This window comes from Globicephala melas, chromosome 8 (genome assembly GCF_963455315.2).
Source record: "Globicephala melas chromosome 8, mGloMel1.2, whole genome shotgun sequence".
Lineage (NCBI taxonomy): Eukaryota > Metazoa > Chordata > Mammalia > Artiodactyla > Delphinidae > Globicephala > Globicephala melas.
The window spans coordinates 45,355,496-45,378,264 of record NC_083321.1 but is presented as its reverse complement, the minus strand read 5'-3'; the positions used below and the strand labels follow the sequence as shown (position 1 = coordinate 45,378,264).

At 37.4% G+C, this 22,769-nt stretch overlaps 1 protein-coding gene across 5 annotated transcripts in view; it reads right to left on the bottom strand.

The window, feature by feature from the left end:
- SBF2 (SET binding factor 2) overlaps positions 1-22,769 on the bottom strand; it is a 469,751-nt gene that overhangs the window by 120,055 nt on the left and 326,927 nt on the right. For all 5 annotated transcript variants that reach the window (XM_060303511.1, XM_030831355.2, XM_060303512.1 and 2 more), the window contains one exon: positions 767-835. In XM_060303511.1, the coding sequence (XP_060159494.1) occupies positions 767-835 (69 nt within the window). The remainder of the gene's footprint in view (positions 1-766; positions 836-22,769) is intronic.

Sequence of the window (22,769 nt, the reverse complement as noted above, 5' to 3'; positions counted from 1 at the left end):
AAGTCCTTCCATAAGTCCTGGGCTTCCTGAAGCTACCTGCACACAGCTGCACAGTGAGTCAGCCTGGCTATCACAGGTTTATTGCTTCCTACTGTACATTTCAGAAGGACGTATTCAATGTGCTGTTCAGAGTGTGGCTATTTAACTCCTTACAAGTCCTTCATAGGAAAAGAGGGAATAAGAGTTTGCTGGATTTATTTGCCCTAAGAATTAATCTCTCTATGAAAAGGCATGGATAGGACAACTACAATAAATGACAGAATTAAGAAAAGCACTGAACATTCTGGAAAATTTTCAGAAGGTTCATAGAAATTGCCGGTGAAGTTAAATTCTAATTTCTGCCTCCATTTATTTATCTAGCTTGTTAATTTGTTCATTCATTCATTCAACAAACATTTGTTGATTGACACTGGGATACAGCAATGAATAAGACAGACAATATCCCAGCCTCATGAAATTTATTTTCTTTGGTGGGGGAAAACAGTCAAACGTAAACTAACCAACACACAACACAATTTCAGGTGTTATTAAGTGCTTTAAAGAACAATAAAGTAGGGATGGAATGGTGGGGTTATATCTTAGGAGATGATTTAACATTATATATTATATTTTTTACATATAGCATGCAATAAACATCGTAACAAATATAACCACAGATATGTCTTAGATACACTAAGGGGACGCGATTGATGTAGTTCCATGATAAATCAAACTGAATACATCTATATAAATCATAATGACTTATATATAGACCAATGAGACTTACCCTATAGAAAGCACTGGTCAAAGGGAGTAATGCTGCAGCAATGTTATATTCTTCTAAACTTGAACAATCCTTAAACAAAACAAAGAGAAATGAGATTAGGACATTTACCAGAAATCACAAATATGTGGAAACAAAAATCTATGATACATGATTTACTGTCCTAAGGGGTTTTTACTTTTATTTCAAATTGTCATTAAGGCTTACGTAGATAAGTGTGAAAAAAAAGTATGAAAAAATACTGTCCCGAAGCACATTGTTTTTTTAAAAAAATATATTTTATTTTTTTTAATTAAAAAAAAAATTCTGTTTTTTGCTCGTGCCACGTGGCATGTGGGATCTTAATTCCCCGGCCAGAGATGGAACCCATGGCCCCGCAGTGGAAGCACGGAGCCTTAACCACTGGACCACCAGGGAAAGTCCATTCTTTTAGAAATGATATAAAAATACATTTGAGAAAGATGTTTTCATACACTATTGGTGAGTAGCTACTTTTACTTTCCTGTTTTACAAAAGTTGTGTTTACAGCTGTGCATATTTGTCCAAAAATTTCTGGACGAGGTTTTAGTGCATTTAACGACTGTATTTCATTGAATCTGAGATACACATTTTCTCCCCACATTTTAACTTCTCTGAGACTGGGATGTATAATTGAAATAATATATTTTTTCTTAGTCTTACACATGAAGGGTTTATAAAATTCTGTTATTGATCAGGCAAGAAATACCACTGATGCCAAAACCCCTTGGGTGAAATGTTGTTGGGGAATGGGACGGTCAGAAAATCTCAGTGGGAATGTAAAATGGTGCAGCTGCTAGGAAAACAGTATGGCAATTCCTCAAAAACTGAAAAGTAGAATTATCCTATAATCCAGAAATTCTACTTCTGGATATATACCTAAAACAACAGTGACTTGAACAGACATGGGGGGCCATGGTCTGGAACAATGTTCAAGGGTAATACCCTTAGAGAGGTCAGGTATAGTAATTTCAGCCCCAACCTTAGACAATATAACTATCGCCATCAAAATGCAAATTCATCAGCTATTCATAGGTTTGTATGAATTGATTTTAAACTCACAGAGCTGAGACCTTAATATCAATTATTCCAATGCAATTCCTCTACTTTTCAGATGAGAAAAAGAGGCCTAGATGTCAGCCAGTACTGGAATTTAGATTTATCTACCTATCAGCCTGGTGCTTTTTCCTCTAAACACCGCCTTTTGTACTTGATTACTTTCCTCATATTCTTGAGGAGGCGGATATGAGTTTTCTGAGCTGCCAGCACTGATTTTGGAATGTGAGGGAGGGAGTACAGGCCTCAACAGCAGAGCAGTTGGAGGCTTAAAGCTGCAAAAGGGCAATGGTGCCAGGGACAGGGCCCCTAGAAAAAGGAGAAAGAGTCAGAAGCAAAGAGAAAATACACCATAGACAACCTTGGTCTATTTCAAAATACTACTATGGCTTGGCAGGGCTGAGGGTGTAGTTCTGCCCTGAGGAAAAAAAGGAGGAAACTTTCTTTCAGAAGTCATGGCCCAAAGGCGGGCATCTCTTCTAATGCTAGTCTTGCTTAGCATGAGTACATTTGGTATTATGATCTGCTAAAAGAGTTCTTAATAGAATTTCATGCATTTTTAACTACGAAAAACACAGCTATAGAATACACTAAATGTCCAACTCCAGAAAACACTGAAACAATACTGGGTTACAAGACAAATCTCTGTAATAAAGAATCATTCTCACAGACGTGACATTCTCTGACCCAATTTAAAAAAAAAACTAAAAGGTAGGCTCAAACTTCCTATACTGTCCTAAAAATAATAATTCTAATTAATTCACCACACAGAGTAAACATTTATTGGATAAATGAATAAGTGAATGAAAAAAGGAATAAATTCAAGAAGAGAGAGAAATGAGGAGAAGAAGCTAAGGACAGAAACCTGGGAAAGATATATTTATAGAGAAGGAATAAAGGAAAATCAAGATGGGAAAGAGAAGTAGGAGAAAGCAGTACTATAGTTGTCACGAGAAGAAGAAACGACCAATAGTGTTGAAGTCTCCAGAGAAATTCAGTAAAATGAAGATTGAGAAAAAGCCAAGAAACTTGTGAATCAAAGAGGTCACTGGTGACATGATGAGGGTATAAGTGAGTAGAGTAAAAAAGGTCCTGAGTGTAAATGCTCATAGTTGTAAAGGGAAGGAAGCTGTTTGAGGAGTTATGACATCCAAATGGGTAGCTGAATGAATCTTGGTAGGCCTAAACCAGATGAATACTAAGATTCTATGTAATCCTTTGATTCTATACGAATTAGAAGGGACCTAAGTACACCAAGGAGGAAAATCCGAGGGAGAGAGAGTTGAAAAAGAAAGGTCACTGATAGAACAAGGTCTCTGTGATATCGCTGCTAATCAATATGGTCCCCATTTCTAAGGGGGAAACATCTCATTTCCATAAAAAGCAAATAAACAGAATTTATATTAACCAGCAGGATCTCTGAATATTTCAGCAAATATAACTTATTAGGAGAGAGAAGCTTGTTTCTACAACAGAGACTCAGGCCTACCTAAGAGGCTTCCATGGGAAAAGCGGGGAGAGAGTCCTCAGACTGTTGTGCAAACACCAGTTTTATGGAGTACTGACAGCTGTTACTTGGGGGGAAATTGGGGAAATGCTGGGTAAACAAAATTAAGTGCGATGTTTTTGTTTTAAAAAACTGTAGGACTTCTCAGGGCTTTATACTGTGACTGGATGAAAGGAATTTGGTGGCAGCATTTCCAACCTAATTTGACTAAGAACATTTCTTTTAGAAAGCAATTGAAAAATATATATATATTTAAATTGAGGGCAATTGCTATTTTATTATTATTATTTTTAAAAATTATTTATTTATTTATGGCTGTGTTGGGTCTTCGTTGCTGTGTGCGGGCTTTCTCTAGTTGAGGCGAGCGGGGGCTACTCTTCGTTGTGGTGCGCGGGCTTCTCACTGCGGTGGCTTCTCTTGTTGCGGAACACAGTCTCTAGGTGTGCGGGCTTCAGTAGCTGTGGCACACGGGCTCAGTAGTTGTGGGGCATGGGCTTAGTTGCTCTGCAGCATGTGGGATCTTCCCGGACCAGGGATCGAACCCATGATCCCTTCATTGGCAGACGGATTCTTAACTACTGCGCCACCAGGGAAGTCCAGAAAAATATATTTTGAAAAAATGATTTAATATCATAAAATATCTTCTGAGAGCACTCCAACCAAAAGATCATTTAAAAACTTAGTTATGAGCTTTTATTTCTTGACTTATGGTCATATACTGACAGGCATTTTTACTGTAAAGAACTAAAAATGCTAGATAATATATTTAAAAATCTTTAATGCAAGGCAATGAACTGGCAAGAAAGTAAGGAACACTCAGGCCAAAATATAAGTTAAGTGGGAACCTGGAGAGATACAGCACTAAAGTGCAATTTTACCTCAAGAACAGTTGGTGAGCAAAGTAAATTTGAGTATTAGTTTTGAACAACTCAAAGGACTCAAAAGATAGAAGACAAAACCCAGCACTCGCTAAAGGTAGGAAGTCCATTAGGAGAACTACCTTATGGTAGGGACCCCCTAGGGCCACCTGAAACACCAGATGGAAAGTCTGAGATATAAAACGATAATTCAGCAAGGGAAGTAATGAATATGTGAGTAAATTAAGCATACACTGACTATATAAAACACAAAAATAATGTCTTTCAGTATTAAAGAAAAATAAGATACAACTAAAATATACAACCACGGTAGCACAGACATTGTAAGGTGGTGGACTGGAGCTGGATTTTGATAAATTAAGTAAACATTTAAATTTCTCTGTGTTATTGCCAAAGGAACAGAATGGGTTACAACTTCTAAACTAGTGGGGGAAAAAGTGGACTGAAAGAAAAATAACCCAAAGGAAAGCAAGAAGGAGGAAAAGAAACTCAGAAAAAGGAAACAATCAAAAAAGAACAAAATAAGATAGTAGGAATAAATAAAAATATAATAGCAGAAATAGACCAAATACTCTGGTTAAAAGACAACTATTGTAAGAAGAAATGGGAAGATGTTGGTAAAAGAGTACATATAAGATGAATAAGGTCTGAGAATCTAATATATAACATAGTGACTATAGTTGATAATACTGTATCATATAATTAAAATTTGCTAAGAAAGTGGAACTTAAGTATTCTCACCCCTCCCCCAAAAAGGAAATCTGTGAGGTGATGGATGTGTTAATTCGATTGTGGGAATCCTTTCACAATGTATGGTATATTAAGTCATCATGCTGTACACTTTAAATATGTTATAGCTTTATTTGCCAATTATACCTCACTAAAACTGGAAAAAGTATATAGGCCATGTAGGAAAACACCACACCTTTTTCCTATTCTCTGTCATCTCCATGGATTTTATAAAATAATCCCAGAATACGGCAAAAAGGGTGAATCATCTTTTTCTTCCTGACTTATTCCTCACCCTCTTGCTTAGGACACTGCTATGCACAAGAATGTCATCCCCTGTGTCCTAGCACATCTGAGTTTCTTTAACAGAAATGCCTTGCATGTTTCTGAAGACTGTCATGAGGCCCAAGGCAATAAAGTTCAACAGACTTGAGCTGTAATCTTCTCCTAAGGAAATGGCTGGGATGCCAAGATGCCTTTTGACTTTGATTTCACAGCAGGGCTTCATTTGTAATGATGCTGTCCAAACTTTAAATGACAACAGCTGTGATATGAAGTCCCACACACTCATTTATAAAAATTTCCCACAAATTAAAAAAAAATTAAACAATGGGGAATTTCAATCCATGACCAATTAGCAGGGAACAGGCAATCATAAAACATTTAGGGGCTATTTATTATCTTATAAAATGTTTACACATTGTAGTGCATGTCTCAAACCTGAGCGCCAGTCAAATGCTGATTGCAAAATATAAATATAAAATTCTTTGCAAATCACGTTAGAGATATTCTAAGTTAATTAGATTGAAAAATGGAAAAAATTTTGAAACAATAAGTACAACTATTGACATAGCAATAGCATTCCGGAATAGTGCAGTTATCTGTTGGGGAATCAGTCCATAAATACACATCCTGAAACCCCCTGTGTTTTGGCCACGTAATAGCAAAGTAGTTACAGACATACCAGACAATTTATAAGACTGCAAGGACTTGAATGACTATACATGTTTTATTCTGAACTTTGCTATGCAGCTTACCTTTAATTTTCCTCCTACAACTGAAGAGTGAGCCCTGCAATCTTAATTTCTCATTACCCTCAATTACTTCATATTTTGATTTGCATACCTTTGGACTGTCACAACCAGCATTCCCATTTTTGTAAAACTTTGGAACCTCTCAAAAACGATATAGGTAAACATTAAAGAAAAAAATAAGACTGAAAGGCAGAATGTCTTGCAAAACTGACTTTTCTTGAGTTTAGACTTAATATAGCTCAGAAAAAATTTTTTTTGAATTGTCCAAAACACTGAGAACATTTGTATCTTCTACGTAGGGACAAAAATTAAAACTACCAAAGCCCCAAATACCTCTGTATATCATGTTAGTCTTCTGCTCAAAAATGTCAGCTATGTTCTGACCATTACAGGATAATGACCAAACTCTTCTGCCAAACTTGTAAACCCTCCGTGGTGTGGACCCATCTCCACACTTACCCAACCATATGGCCCTCCTGCAATAAGCCGCAGGTCTAGTCAGTCTGCTTTATTTATCATCTTCTATTCTATATCATAATTACCTCCTACCACATCTAATACCCCTAGAATAGCACCCATGCCTTGCTTTATCATTTACACTCTTCCTCCTTGGCACCTCCATATGCATGCCCTCGTGTTTTCCCACCCTTTCTAAGTATGGTGCTAAGTACAAAATAAGCAGTAGGACTCGTTGTTTCGGCCTCAGGTTACATTTTAATGCTAAATCTACGAATATAACCATTGAGGATGTATCACAAGTTTGAACACTATGGTTATTTAATATGTACCATTACTCCCATTGAGATAGAAGATGAATGCTAGACTTGACAAATATTATCAAGCTTTGCTTTAAGTTTTTGAGTGAATGGCGCAAGTCCGCTTCAATTTTATGTCTGGAAACTAGGAAACTGCACCTGGCATATAGTAATAATAGTTAACATTTATTGAGTGCTTACTAAGTATCAAACATATTTTCAGTATGAATTTACAGAAATTATTTCATTTAATTTTTACAGCACCTCTAGGAGGTAGATACTACAATTATATCCATTTTGTTGATGAAGGAACTGAGTTTCTCAGAGGTTAAATAATTGCCTGAGATTACATGGGCACAAATGACAGAGCCAGAGCTCAAACCCAGGTAGTCTCACTCCAATGTTTGTGCTTTAAAGCTCTATGCCCCGTTGCCTCTCAAATGCAATTGAACCTAAAGATGGCATCTGTGGAAACATATAATTCAGGCAAAAGAAGAAATTTTCCACTAATTATAAATAATTTCCTCAAAAGAGGCTGAAACTATACTACATCTGTGAAAAAGCAATTGAAAACTTAAAATGTGGCTGCTAAAATTAAAATGCAAAGGAAGGGCTGGAAGTTAATTTTTTTTCCCTCATGGTATCCTTTTATTTCATCTCTATCTTCATAATTTCTTAAAAAATTAAGAAATACAAAGGATCATGTCAAAGCTTCTAAAATACGCCTAATAGGAGTGCTGGAAAGAGAGAACAAAGTAGGTAGAAGAAAGCAAAAGAAACAATAAAAAGAATTTTGTCTTCATATGCAAAGAGTCCAGCGAGTGTCAAATAGGACAAATGAAAAAAGATATTTGGTACAATGAATAAAATGTGGTATACTCATACAAAACAATACTACATGAAAGTGAAAATAAATGAATTATAATTATATCCAAAATCATGGATGAATCTCCCAAACAAAATTTTGATCCAGAGAATCAAGGCAAAAAGAACACATCATCATCATCATCATCATCATCAGTCACTGCTGAAACACACATTCTTAATTAACATTGGCCTCTATCTCTATTTACCACATCAAACACACCATTGTAAACACGTAGGATTTCATAAAGTCTACTATAGCAATGTCAAAGAATTACTTTTATCAAATCATACTGACAAAGGAAAATCTAACAAAATCAGGTCAAGTGAAAAAAAAAGATCACCAGTTCGGATGATTTTATGCTAAGTGTTTTAAAAGAAAATGATTTGATGTCAGAGGATTAAAGGGAGTCCCTTAAGAAAAATAATGAAGGCTTTAAATATTTTTGCAAAATGATCATCTTTGAGACAGTGCTGTAAAAGCCAAACATAAAGTAAGTCATAATGCTATTTCGTTAGGAGAATTATTTTAAATACCTTTCCCTTCCCCAGACAAAAGTGAGATTCATACTTTGGTTCTAAAAATATCAGCATATGGTAAAAATTATAACCTAAATATCTGTTAAAATTTTATATTTCTTCTTCGAAATATAATGTATCAAACAAACCGTTCCCCCACTATTTGGTATGAAATTTTAGTTCCTATTTTATATGGATTTACTGGTGGTGATAGTGAAGATTAGTTCTACTCTTAATGATCTAAAGGATGCAGGAGTGATGGTCTCTGTCATATCTCTATTTAATTCTCCAGTCTTGTGTCTGTAGAAACCAGACAGATCTGGAGGATAAAAGCAGACTACAGCAAATTCAATCACGCGGTAGCTCCAATGGCAGTTTTATAATAAAGATGTTTTGTCTTTGCTACAGCAGATTATCATGGTCGTGGGTATGTTGCATGCAATTACTGATGTGGTGAATAAGTTCTTTTCTATCTCTATCAGAGAGGAGGATCTGAATTTGGACCATCTGAACATCATATAGAATATTATGCTGATCTACTACATTGATGACATCATGCTAATCAGGCTGGATGAGCAAGAAGCGGCTACCATGTTGGAAACCTTGGTGAGACATGCACTCCAGAACATGGGAGATAAACCTTATAAAGGTTCTGGCCTGCTGGGACATCTCATTCAAAGTAAAGGACAATTTGTTGTATCTTGTATCTCCCATCATGAGGAAGGAAGCAAAAATTCTGGTAGGCCTCTTCGGGCTATGAAGGAAGCATATTCCACATCTGGGATTACTGTACAGGCTCATACCAGGTGACACAAAAAGCTACCAGCTCTGAGTGGGGCCCAGAAGAAGAAAGGGCTCTGTAGCAGATCCAGGAATTAAAAAGCCCTGCTTACCATCACAGTCAGTGACCCACTTAGAGAGTTTGCACTTTCCATTGCTGTAACTCTGAGTTGTGCAAGGTTATAGATTCCAGTCCCCAAAGGAGAAACATTTCTACCAGGGGACAAAACAAGAATCTCATTAATCTATGAACTACAGCTGTCACCAAGGCACATTATACTCCTAATGCCCAGAAATTGGCAGACAAGAGGAACCATAATTTTTTTTTAACATCTTTATTGGAGTATAGTTGCTTTACAATGGTGTGTAAGTTTCTGCTTTATAACAAAGTGAATCAGCTATATGTATACATATATCCCCATATGCCCTCCCTCTTGTGTCTCCCTCCCACCCTCCCTATCCCACCCCTCCAAGTGGTCACAAAGCACCGAGCTGATCTCCCTGTGCTGTGTGGCTGCTTCTCACTAGCTATCGATTTTACATTTGGAGGAGCCATCATTTTGGCAGAAATAACTGAACCTGAATGCCAGGGAGGTAGGGCTAATGTCACATAATGGGAACAAGGAGGAATATGTTTGGCACCCAGTTAAGTCCTTGGGTACCTCTTGGTACTTCCTTGCCAAATTCTGATGGAAAATGAACAAATGCAGCAACCCTAGGATGAGAAACACAAAGTGACCAGTGACCAGAGACTAGGACCCCTCCAGGATGAGGGTCTGGGTCATAAGAAGGGAAGTTAGCATCATTTGCAATCCTACAATCAGCTACATCTGCAGGGGCAAACGTTTTTCCCACTTACCCTCTTCTAAGTTTCCCTCAGCAAGAAAGGCACACTAGAATTCTGGAGGAACTGCTCCTGAATACCTATGAAGAAGTGGAGGCGAGCACCACAAGGGATGAACATGAGAATGCCTTATCCAAACACCCCTTCAAGGGAGGACTTGTTGCCTCCATGACTGGCAGTGCTGTCAACAGCCCTTCCCGAAGCAGCAAATATTCAATGACTGATTAAGGTGTGGGTCCATACGCAGCCATTCTGACTTAACGTGGGACAACTTCAGCTCCAGAACTTTGTGTGGGTTAGGCTGAGGTTATCCTTGAGCTCACAATATTGCCTGACTTCCCCTTTTGCCCAATTCTATTTATTTTCCCTCCCTCCCACAGGTGTTGATCCAAAGACCACTCCCTAACAAACATCCTTTGCACTAAACTCTGCCTCAGAATCTGTTTCCAACCTGAAACAACTTCCTAATAAAGTAGTAGCACACACTGTTTTCTGGGGAACCCAGGCTAAGAGAGATCTGTAGTTTGAAAAGCTCACTATTGGCTATGGGACAATGAATGCATTTGGGCAGGAACAAAAGTGGATGTGGGAAGAATGCTTAGATGGGTATTATAACAATCTAAGTGGGATGATGGTAGTTTTGATTGGGGTATTACAGGTGGAGGTAGGAGACAAGTGGATCGAGTTAAAAGGTTTTTATGGGGGTAAAAATCAGTATAACTTGGTGTTAGAGATGAAGGAGAAGAAGGTGTCAAGGATTACTCAGGTTTTAGTTCGCGTAACTGGATCAATGGTCGTGCCATTTGCCAAGATTAGGGACAATGGAAGGGAATCAGGTTTGAGGGTTGAGGGGTAAAGGAAATGCATGATCATGACTTCAGTTTGTAACCATTAAAGCTGAGCGTCTTTGACACATGAAAACGAGATACCAGGTATCCAGCTGGATATAAAGGTGTAGCTCAGAGAAAAGGTAGAAAAATAAACTTACGAGTCATCAACATGTAGGTAGTAGTTTAAGTTGTGGGTGTGAAAGAGACCATCCTTGAAGTGAGTATAGAATGAGACAAAAATTAATAAATAATATAAGGCTTTAAAAATTAAAGGCCAAGTGGAGAAGGATGAGCTTTCAAAGATGGAGAAGGAATGGCCAGAAAGGTACGAGGATATGTAGAAAATGTTGCATCATGGAAGCTAAGGAAAGAGAGTGCTTCAAAAAGAAATTCTAATTGATAAACTGCTTCCTCTATCTTCAAAGCATGGAAAAGTCAGTGGACTTAACCACGAAGAGATAACATGAATAATTTATATACTTTACATAGTTTCAAGGTAGCTACTATAACATATTTTTTGTTTGCTTTCCTATATTCCCCTTCCCCTCAAAAAGACCGTAATTTAAATTCCTGTGGGAAAAAAAGAAAGTGAATTATAAATCTGCCACATTTAGAATGGCTAATCTGTCATATTTAGAAGGACTAATAAATAAAACCTACAGAAAAGCCTTCTACATTAGAAAAGCCTTCATGTATATAAGTGAGGTTATGAACAAAAACAAACACCTCTTTTTAGCATTTTAAATCCATAGGTTAGGGACTTCCCTGGTGGTCCAGTGGTAAAGAATCCGCCTTCCAATGCAGGGAACGCGGGTTCCATCCTTGGTCTCAGAACTGGGATCCCACATACCTCAGGGCAATTAAGCTCACGTGCCTCAATGAGAGAGCCCACGTGCCGCAAACTACAGAGCCCGTGCACTCTGGAGCCCACCCGCCACAACTAGAGAGAAGCCCATGCTGCAACAAAAGATCCTGCGTGCCTCAACGAAGACCCTGCGTGCCACAACTAAGACCCAACACAGCCAAAAAAATAAATGAAAAAAAAATCCATAGGTTATCATTATGCTGCTTTTATAATATAAGCAAAAGATAAAATAATCAAATACTTATATAACCAACTACTGCAAATAACTAGAGACAATTTTCTTCATGATTTATGTTGTAAAAGCAATGATAACATAAGATCAGGAAAAAAACTTAACTCGCTCTTATTTTCAATAATATTCTGGAATGCCATTGTGAAGAGTTAAAAATGGACATTGGCAGAAAAATTTTAAATTGTAAGACTCATTGGCAGCATTATTTATGAAAATCTTTTTGAAAATCAAAATCAGTTTCCACACAATGAATGAAATATGTGAAAAGTGAGACGCAATTAACCACATCTCACCATCCGTAAATATAAATAGGCAAGGAATTATCAATCCTATGGTTAAATACATTTTTTTCTGGTGCACTGATAAGAAAGACACTCAGTAAAATGTAAAGTGTTACCTAAGGTCAGGATAGTAACATGAAAGCATTTCTGGGAATCCTAAGAAAACAATGCTTGCGAATTCTGAACTTATTTCTTAAAGACAACATAAAACTAGACACTGGTCAGAAAATCAACCCCCTCTGGATTGGCTTTGGCCTTCTCAACCCCGCGCCCTCACTTTCACTGGCAAAGGTCACCACCTGTGACCTCTTACTTGCCAACCAAATGGATTATGTTTAGACATTTAATTTAACCTCTATACCATTTGTCAAGATTAAACACATATTTTCTCTTTTTTAAAAACTACTGTCCTTTAAAAAAACTCACAAACTTTCATTTCTTTATAAAAGATCTAGGAAAGGCAGGTAAGTGAAAAAAAATAAAAAAGAAAAATATCTTGTCATAAATCCCACAACCTTTAAACAACCAATGTAACACTTTGGTGTCTATGCTTCCTATTTTTCCAAGTCACAAATTGTATATTTATTCATATAATTTTTTTTTTTTTTTTTTGGCGGTACGCGGGCCTCTCACTGCTGTGGCCTCTCCTGCTGCGGAGCACAGGCTCCGGACGCGCAGGCTCAGCGGCCATGGCTCACGGGCCCAGCCGCTCCGTGGCACGTGGGATCCTCCCGGACCGGGGCATGAACCCGCGTCCCCTGCATCGGCAGGCGGACTCCCAACCACTGCACCACCAGGGAAGCCCTATTCATATAATTTAACTTTACTTTTATATAGTCATTTCATCTTTAAAAAAAAATTAATTTTTCTTCCAGTTTTATTGAGATACAATTGACGTACAGCACTGTGTAAGTTTAGGGTATAGGTATAATGATTTGATTTATATACACCATGAAATGATTATAACAATAAGTTTAGTGAACATCCATCATCTCATACAGATATTAAAATAAAGGAATAGAAAAAAAGTTCTTCTTTCTTGTGACAAGAATTCAGGATTTACTTTCTTAACAACTTTCAAATATAACATACAGCAATGTCAATTATATTTATCATATTATACATTACATTCCTAGAACTTATAACTGGAATTTCATACCTTTTGACTGCCTTCATCCAATTCCCCCTCCTCTGACCCTCCACCTCTCGTAACCACAAATCTGATCTGTTTTTCTCTGAGTTTGTTTGATTTTGAAGTATAATTGGCCTACAATACTGTTAGTTCCTGTTATACAACATAGTGATTTGATACTTCTATACATTTCAAACTGATCACCATGATAACTATAAGTCTAGTTACGCTATGTCACCAAAGATATTGTTACACAGTTACTGACTATATTCCCCGCAGTATACATTTCAAACTATGCCATTTATTTTGCACCTGGAAGTTTGTACCTCTTAATCTCCGTCACCTACTTCTTCCCCTACCCTCCCCCATAAACACACTGTTACAACCGTGCATTTTTACTCACCTCCCCCTGCATTTACTGTTTTTGACAACATATTTTACGTTTTTTTTGTTTTGTGTATCCCTTAACTACTTATCATGGATAGATGATTTTTACTACTTTTGCCTTTTAACCTTCCTACTAGCTTTACACGTGGCTGATTTACTACCTTTACTGTATATTTGCCTTTACCAATTAGATTTTTCCTTTTGTAATTTTCATGTTACTCATTGTGGCCTCCTCTTTTTCAATTAGAAGAAGTCCCTTTAATATTTCTTGTAAAGCTAGTTTGGTAGTGTCAAACTCTTTTAGCTTTTGTTTGTAAAACTTTTGATCTCGCCATCAAACCTGAATGAAAACCTTGCTGGGTAGAATATTCTTGGTTGTAGGTTTTTCCCTTTCATCACTTTAAGTATATCATGCCACTCCCTTTTGGTCTCAGAGGCTAGATCCTGGGGCAGCTGCCTGAGGGGTCCAAGGTGTCTCAGAACTAGTGCTGGCCCGCTGATGGGTGGAGCTGGGTCCCAGGGTCTGTGACTGCAGGGCCCTGGGGGTCCCAGGGCTAGTGCTGGCACACTGGTATGTGGGGCCAGGACCTGGGCCCCCTGGTAGACTGGGCTACATTCCAGGATGGCTGTAGGCTCAGAGGCTCTTAAGGCAGCCAGCCTGCTGATGGTGGGGCTGGGTCCTAGTGCTAATAATTTAGAGGGAAGATTCCAAAATGGCGCTTACCAGCACCAGTGTCCAGGTGGCAGAACAAACTCAGAATGGCTGCCGCCAGTGTCTATGTCCCCAAGGTGAGCTCCAGTTGCCTTCTGCCTCTCTGGGAGGCTCTCCAAGATCAGCAGGTGGGTCTGACCCAGGCTCCTTTCAAATTGCTGCTTCAGCCTTGGGTACTGGAGCATGTGAGATTTCATGTGCGCCCCTGAAGAGTCTCTATTTCCCAGAGCCTTCTCACTCTCCTGAAAGTAAGCCCTTCTGACCTTAAAAGCAAACATTCTGGGGGCTCATCTTTCCAGTGTAGGACTCCCGGGATGGTTAGCTCAATGCGGTACTTGGACCACTCACTCCTTGGGAAGAATCTTGGTAATTGTAATTATCCTCCCATTTGTGGGTTGCCCACCTGGCAATATGGGTCTTGACTACACTGAGTCTCCAGCCCCTATTACTTTACTTGTTGTGGTTCCTTCCTTATATCTTTAGCTGTAGAAAATCTTTTCTGCTAGTCTTCTGATCCTTCTCATCAATAGTTGTTCTGTAAATAGCTATAATTTTGGTGTGCCTGTGGGAGGAGGTGAACTCACAGTCTCCCTACTCTACCACCTTGGCCTGCATTCTTCCTAGTCACTTCGTTCTTAAATTAATTTCCTACCTTGGCTTCTATGACCCCATTTTCTCCTTACACCTTTTCTCCTCTTACATCTATGACCCTTTCATCTCAATGTTTATAGGTTTTATTATTCTGCTCACCCCTTAAATGTCAGTATTTCTCAGGTTTTTTCCCCCATCCTTAGATCTCCTCTCTTATAGTACCTACTTTCCTTAGGCTGGCTCAACCATTTCTATGAGATAGAGTGCCACTGTATTTCCAGCCTAGACAACTCTCCTCAGCTCCAGCCGACTGGGCTCTTCCAATTTGTTGTAGAGACCTCAAACTCAATATATCTTAAACTGAATTATCTCCACCCCTCACATATACCTTCAAGCCTGACACTCTTCCATACTACCTTGGTAAAGCATCTATTCAGTTGACTAGCCAGAAACCTTTTCTATCGCATCATACTCTCACACTCAGTCAGATATCAAGTTGATGCTTCCAGTGTTATCCTGCTTCCATTTATCCATCCAACAAATATCTTTAGTTGAACTAGGTACATTGCACTGGGGGCTCTGAATTAAACAGTTATATATAATCATTGCCCTCTTTTTTTTTTTGTGGTATGTGGGCCTCTCACTGTTGTGGCCTCTCCCGTTGCAGAGCACAGGCTCCGGACGCGCAGGCTCAGCGGCCATGCCTCATGGGCCCAGCCACTCCGCGGCATGTGGGATCTTCCCGGACCGGGGCACGAACCCATGTCCCCTGCATCGGCAGGCGGACTCTCAACCACTGTGCCACCAGGGAAGCCCATCATTGCCCTCTTGAAGCTGAATCAAATACTGTTAATTCTGTCTTTATCACATTTGTCATCTCTTCCCTCTTCTTCATATTTACTACCTTTGTTTGGGCTTTCACCACAGGTATAACTTCTTTACTCCAACCAATTTCTGAGCCTTTGGGGAGTTCTGTATCAGAACTCAGAATGCTTCTCTGTTTTGCCCCATCTTCCTAATTTCAGCTTTCTCATGTCTGAAAAATCAGTTAACACTTGTTCATGTGCTGTCTTTTAAAATTTTGTGCTAACATTTCTTTACCTGTTTTCTTTGTCCTTGTAGAATTGTGTTTATCTTTTAAAAATCCCTCTACTATCCCTTTTAGTTGAGTTTCAGAAGGGAAATGGAAATAAATGTGTGGAGATAGTGACCAGGCACCCCAAATCAAGTCATTCTAGAGTTTATAATTTCTAGAAGTTTCTCTATGCCACCATTTTTAGAATACTTTAATATCTCTTCCTTCACATTTCCTAGCTATGTGATTTTCCACCAAGAAAATTCGAAATAGCCTCTAGTTCATTCCTTAAAAAAAATTATTAGTATCTTATATAGTCATCTAGTCACCGAGGAAATAGTAAATAAAATTCAGTAAGTAGGTAGATGTATTAGGACTGTATAGCAACCATGTACAACTCATTAGGCAACAACGTGCAAATATTAGTGACATACCTTGGGCCTTAAATCTCAGGTGGAAATTAGGTCTAATTTTTTATTTTGGAACACTAAAGCCTACTTGCCAAATGACTGGCGTGACAGCCTACCAGAAAATTCTTTCTGATCTTAGTTAAATATTTTAGAGAACTATGAATGTTTCTTCTACAAAACTTTTGGAATGAACACACACAAACACACATACACACACAGAGCCATGGTATTTTTGAAAGGATACGAGAGTTAACCTTGAAACTGAACAATCAACCAAATATTTACTTAATTCCTATTCCTTAGGGGAAAACAAATCACACCACTGGCCGGAATTCTCTGAAAAAAAAATCAGACCTTTCCTTTCTAGGTGTAGTTTTCCTAAATAACACACAAACATACAAAATAGAATTCAGCTAGCTGAGAAAAGGCAGTAAGGGCTGTAGAAACTGAAAAGGTGCTGGACATGAGGAGAGAAGTGGCAAGGTTACTGGAAAAAAGAGAGGAATCCTTGTCGGAGAAGACACATCAGGAATAATTTTTTTTTTTTTTTAATGAAAAGACAGGCAGAATTGGGATGGAGAAAGAATATATTCTAAGTTGGGCAACTAAGCTTTGTACAGGAGTAGGGGAGGAAGGTACAGGAGGGAAAGGCAAAAGCAGGCCAAGCTCCTGACACAGAGAGGAGTTATCAGTTTTGAGTGTAGTTTATTAAGACCCAACATGGACACTCTGGGCACTAGTATAAGCATACATATGCCTTAGTAGATACCTAGTCTGTCTTTCAGAGCATACACATAAAGGAATTTTGTGATCAGGCTACAGATGATTAGACTCTCCTCCACTAGATAAGGTTTTTATTCCTTTATATGTGAAAAAAGACATCATCTAAGAGTTCCTTACCATTTTACCTTTTTATCCCTGAGATTTTAGTGCTGTATAGAAAAGTTGTCCTTCAAAGCACTGGTTTGAAAAGACTAGCTGCAGAAGAAGGCCTATTTTCTGAAACAAAATTGACTGGCTAGTAGAGAGTGAGTTTGGTTGTGGTACTCAGTGCCTTTATTTCAGAATGGTAAGTGTCAGGTGAGTGGCACCCCAGTCAGGGAAGTATGAAGTGGAGAAAGGCCATGTCTTTCTAATGTTTTGGTGTTCTGTCAGGGCTCCACAACTGCTCCTTCCCTTAATCCTCCCACTCATTGTGTACACTGCCACACTTCCTTCTTTCTCTTCTTCAGCTTGCCTCTCCTCTCTTCTTAGTCTATTTGCCTATGATACCATTTCAGAAAATTGAGGTCCCTGGACCAGCAGTAGTAGTGTGACCTGAGAACCTGTTAAATATGCAAATTCACAGGCTCCACTCCAGACCCACTGAATTAGAAATCTAGGTGTGGGGATCAGCAATCTGTGTGTTAACAAGCTCTCCGGTTATCCCAATACATGCTAAACTTTGAGAATCACTGGGCTACAGTGTACAACTATCCTTTCTGATACAACCGTGAACCATTCTAGAAAAATAGGGCTATATTTGACTTGATTTTAGATTTAGGTGAATGTGTGAACGATTTTGTGTTATTCAAATTACTCTACATTTGCTTAAAGTAACCGGCACCAAATACTTTAGACTAAAATCTAAATGCTTAGAAGAAATAAGTTTATGTTATTTAGTTTATACTTACATGTTTTCATTTTTTCAACCAATAAATATGGGCCTACAAAGTGAAAACTTGCATACGGTCCCTACATGACAGGGCTTACAAGGTAGTGGAACCAGCAGAGAGGCCTAACAAGATGTAATGAAAATCAATGTGTTCAACATGCCACAGGAGAAAGTGAAGTAGAAAAAGTTGTTATGGGAGCATAGACGAGGGAGTGATTCCACCAGAGCAATCAGAAAAGGCTTTATGAATGAGGGGCATCTGAGCTGAACTGGAAGATGAATAGGCTCTTTGGATTAATTTCTCTTCCTTATATCTCTAATTTTTTCCTCTTATATGCCAGTTAATGGCTATTTTGCATATGGTTTTAGATGCAGTGTTTAAAAAATATATAAAGGTTAAACATGACGATATATATATATTCTGTATGGGAAATGAGGCCCAGTGATTTTGGTTTTAAGAAAAGCATTATTATTTGCCTCAAGACAAGTTTCCAATATTGAGCTAGTTTATGTTTATTTAAAGTTTCCTTTAAATAAATCTGAAGAAATGTTTTTATGGTTATAGACCAAAACCTATTTTATTGTTTAAAGACTATGTGTAGTATATTGGAAAAAGCACAGGACAGAACAACATTAAGACCACATTCTTATTCACAGTGTGTCACTATATGGTGCTGTGGTCTTGAGGAAATTACTTCACCTCTCTGGACCTTAGTTTCTTCATCTAGAAAAGTTTGGACTCAGTGATCTCTGAGGACCTTTATTTTTATTTCTTCTTTGTCAAAACCCTTTTGAATTCCATTTATAATTTCAATTGGTTCAATTATTAAAATATTCATCAAGAGGGGAATGCCTCTTTTTCTGGCTATCTAGGCAAATATACTCTACAAATACTTTGGCTACAAAAGTAGATTCCAGAAGCTAGTCGCATGAAGTTTACAGAACACAATGTTAGGCTCAAAACGTGTTCATCACAGACCACATTAGGAAAGAGTGTCCTTAAAATTACATTACTTCATCTCTAACAAGAAGTGTCTCAAGAGGCCATGGCAGTGGTCAAAACCTTGGCTGAATGACTTTCTGTTGTATAATTGACAGAAAAGTCATTCCTCAAAGTGTAAAACCTGCTCTGAAACATACCCTAATTAAACAACAACAATAACACAGATAAGGCCAGAACTGAATTTCATAACGGAGAACATAAGAGATTTAAATCAAGTGGAAGATTTTTTGCTACACTGAGACTCTACGAAAACATGGTTAGAATATTTCAGTCCAAATATAATTCTTAGTGCACAGAAAAATAATGACAACTGTTTACTATGGTTGTGAAATTTTGAAACTTTCAAAAAGTTGAGTAACCTTAAAGAATGAAAAGTTATATAAAAAGGAACATGTCTTCTTGACTCTAAAGTAGGTTGTAGACCATTTTCTAGCCTGGCTCCTCCTGGTGCATGGCGGTCATGTTCTGAACTGCAGGAGGGGGGATTTAGCAGTGACCTTTTGGAATGAACCACGTTACTGGCCAAGTGTCTGTATCTAATTGATTTTCCTCACCCTTTTAAAAGTGCATCTCTAATTCCTGGCCCTAAACACCTGCTTAAAGTTCAGCCAATTTCTGCGGTGAGATCCAAGTTAAGTGAATTTCACTGAAGTGTGAAGTGTGAGGCAGACACAGAGTTCATTATCCTGACTGTGGTGATGGTTTCATAGGTGTATACACATGTTAAAAAAGTTATCAAGTTGTACACTTGAAATATGTCCAGTTTATTATATGTTAAAAGTTCAGTTTAAAATGTTACAAAAAACTACTATCAGTGCTATGGTAAGAGTATATAAGAGATGAGTATAGGGGCCATTCTGACCTGAGAAATACAGGAAAGATAAAAGTTGAGCTGAGGCTTGAATGATATGTTCACCAGTTATGGGGGAAATTGAAGGATAGTGGGCATTACAGGACAAAAAAACTGAACAAAGGTACAAAGGCAAAACATAGTTTTGTCATTGTACTGTAAAGAATGTGGCTGAGTGGAATTTAAACTAGTAAGACGACATGTGGTGATAAATACAAGGCTAGAAAGAAAGGCATGGCTTTGATGCCATTCTAAGATAACTTGACTTTACTTTGTAGGTGACTAAAGTTGAAAATTTTATACACATCTGAATTTGCTTCCTTGTAAAACCCCACTTAAATTACAGTAAAGATATTATTTTCTCAATGCAATCCCTAGCAAACTTCCAATGGCACTTTTCACAGAAATAAAACAAAAAAATCCTAAAATTTCTATGGAACCACAAAAGACCCTGAATAGCCAAAGTAATCTTGAGAAGGAAGAACAAAGCTGGAGGTATCATGTTCCCTAGTTTGCAGAACACCAGACCCAGCTGAAGGTAGGTGTACCATACTGAAAATGAGCGAAATTAAGTAAAATATTACATACCGAACGTTAGGACACCTAAACCTCTTACTCTATTGGGCTCCTAGAACTCTGGCAGCCAGGTTTCTACATTCCAGGGAGGAGACCAGATAATTTTCTGGGAAATATGACCAGCTCCATGCTCCCACAAAAAAAAAAAAAAAAAAAAAAAAAAGGAAAAAAAAGAAAATTAAAGCTATTGATACTGAGGGTTATCCTATAAACAGATAACCAAATACTACCATACATCTGAGCAAAGCTTCTAATATAAAAGACAAAGACCAAAAAAAAAAATTGACTGAGAAAACTATGGAGAGACAGAAACCAAGCACCTCTCCCCCTCCCCCACCCCCTCTCTCTCTCTCTCACACACACACATACACACACACACACACACACACACACACACACACGCTCTTTGTCAATATCCTCAGACAGATATGTGAAGCTATTACATTCATGAAACAAAACTAGAATACCAAAAACAAGAATATTCAGAGAATAAAAGTGTCTTTGGGTATGAAAACACATGATAGCTGAAATGTAAAATTTAATAGAAGGTTTGGAAGATAATGTTGAGGTAATCTCCCAGAGGGTAAGTCAAAAAGGCACAGAGAGAAAATAGAAAATAAAATTAGAGTACTGGTCCAAGAAGGCCAACATCTGAAGAGTATAAATCCCAGAAGAACAAACTGAGGAAATGAAGGAAAGGATATCAAAGAAAATAACTGAAGAAAATTCCCCGGAATTTAAGGACAGGAACTTCCAGATTAAAAAGGCCTATCAAGTATCCAGCACAACACATGCAAATAGCCCAATGACATCAGGGGACATCATTGTGAAATTTTAGAAGACTGGGGTCAAAGAGAAGATCTTACAAGCTTCCAAAGAGAAAAAACACAAGTTTCATGGGAAGGGTAAAGGAACGCAAGCATGGTTCAATTCGGGATATTTATCCATTTAATCCATTTTATCAACACAATAAGGGAGAGAAAACCATATTATTATAATAGGTGCTGAAAATCCATAAAAATATTTATCAGCCAATACATATAATAACCAAGTAAAACAGTAATACAAGAAAGCTAGTAAGATATAATAAGAAACATCCACTAAAGCCAAATAATAAATATTACCCTAAGTGACAAAACACTAACCATTTCGATCAGGAATGAGACATGGATGACTTTCATGAAATTTTTATTTAACACTGTCTTGGAGGTTCTGGCAAATAGAATAAGACATCAAAGTGAAACAAATAAATGGTGTAAACACTGGCAAAGAAGAAATGAAACTATCATTTTTGGGGACTTGTACTATTATATGCCTAGAAAACCCAAGCACTATAATAGCAAACAGAAATTAATAAGAGAATTTAGTAAAATGGATTGATATAAAATATACAAAATCAATAGCTTTAATTTATTTTTGGAAAAAGTAACTAGAATGGAAATGGGAAAAGCACTTCAGTCACAACAGCAATATGAACTATCAAATACTAGGGAATAATACATTTAAAAAAGCAAAAAACTTATGAGAAGTAAACTTTAGAAGCTAATTAAATGGCATAAAACAAACCAGTTATTGCTTGGGAAGACTTAACATAATAAAATATTAACTTTCCCCAAATTGACATAAAAATTAAATGCAATTTCAATTGGGTTTTCATTCTCAGTTCTAATGGAATATTTTGGGGAATTGAATATTATTATCTTAATGTTTATATGAAAGAATCAATAGCCAGGAATGGCTAAAAAAATACAGAAAAGAATATCACTGTAGGATAATTTGTTTTACCAGAACATAATAAAGCCCCTTAAATCAATATGGTATTGGTTAAGATATATATAAATATCCATGGATTAGAATAACAAATCCAGAAATAAGTTACAGTATATATGAGAATTCAATATATGACAAACGTGGTAATTCAATTCAACAGTAAAGCAACGAATTATTTAGTAATTTGTGCTGATATCAACTGGCTATCCTTTTGGAAGAAAATAAAATTGGACACTTATGATATACTACGTAATTATAAAAATAAATTCCAGATGGAATAAGAATCTTGCAAGAACATTTAGACAAGATGTATATCTTAGGAACGAAAGAAAGGGTCTTAATTAGAATGAAAATACAGAGGCTATTAAAAAAAAAAGAACAGCCAAAATCTGAACAAAAAATTAAGTTTTTCTATGGCAAAAGATAAAATACAAAGCCAACAGATGAATAAATGTATTTGGGAAAAAAACTGAAAGGGCAATATGTACATTAAACAAAGTGTTCATACAAAATGGCTAGAAAAAGTCAAATGACCCAAAAGAAAAGTGGGCAAGAGGTATGCATAAGCAAGTCACAGAAGAACAACTCCAGAAAGGTCAAACAAACATCTAAATTGATGCTAAAATTCAGTAACAGTCAAAGAATTGCAAATTG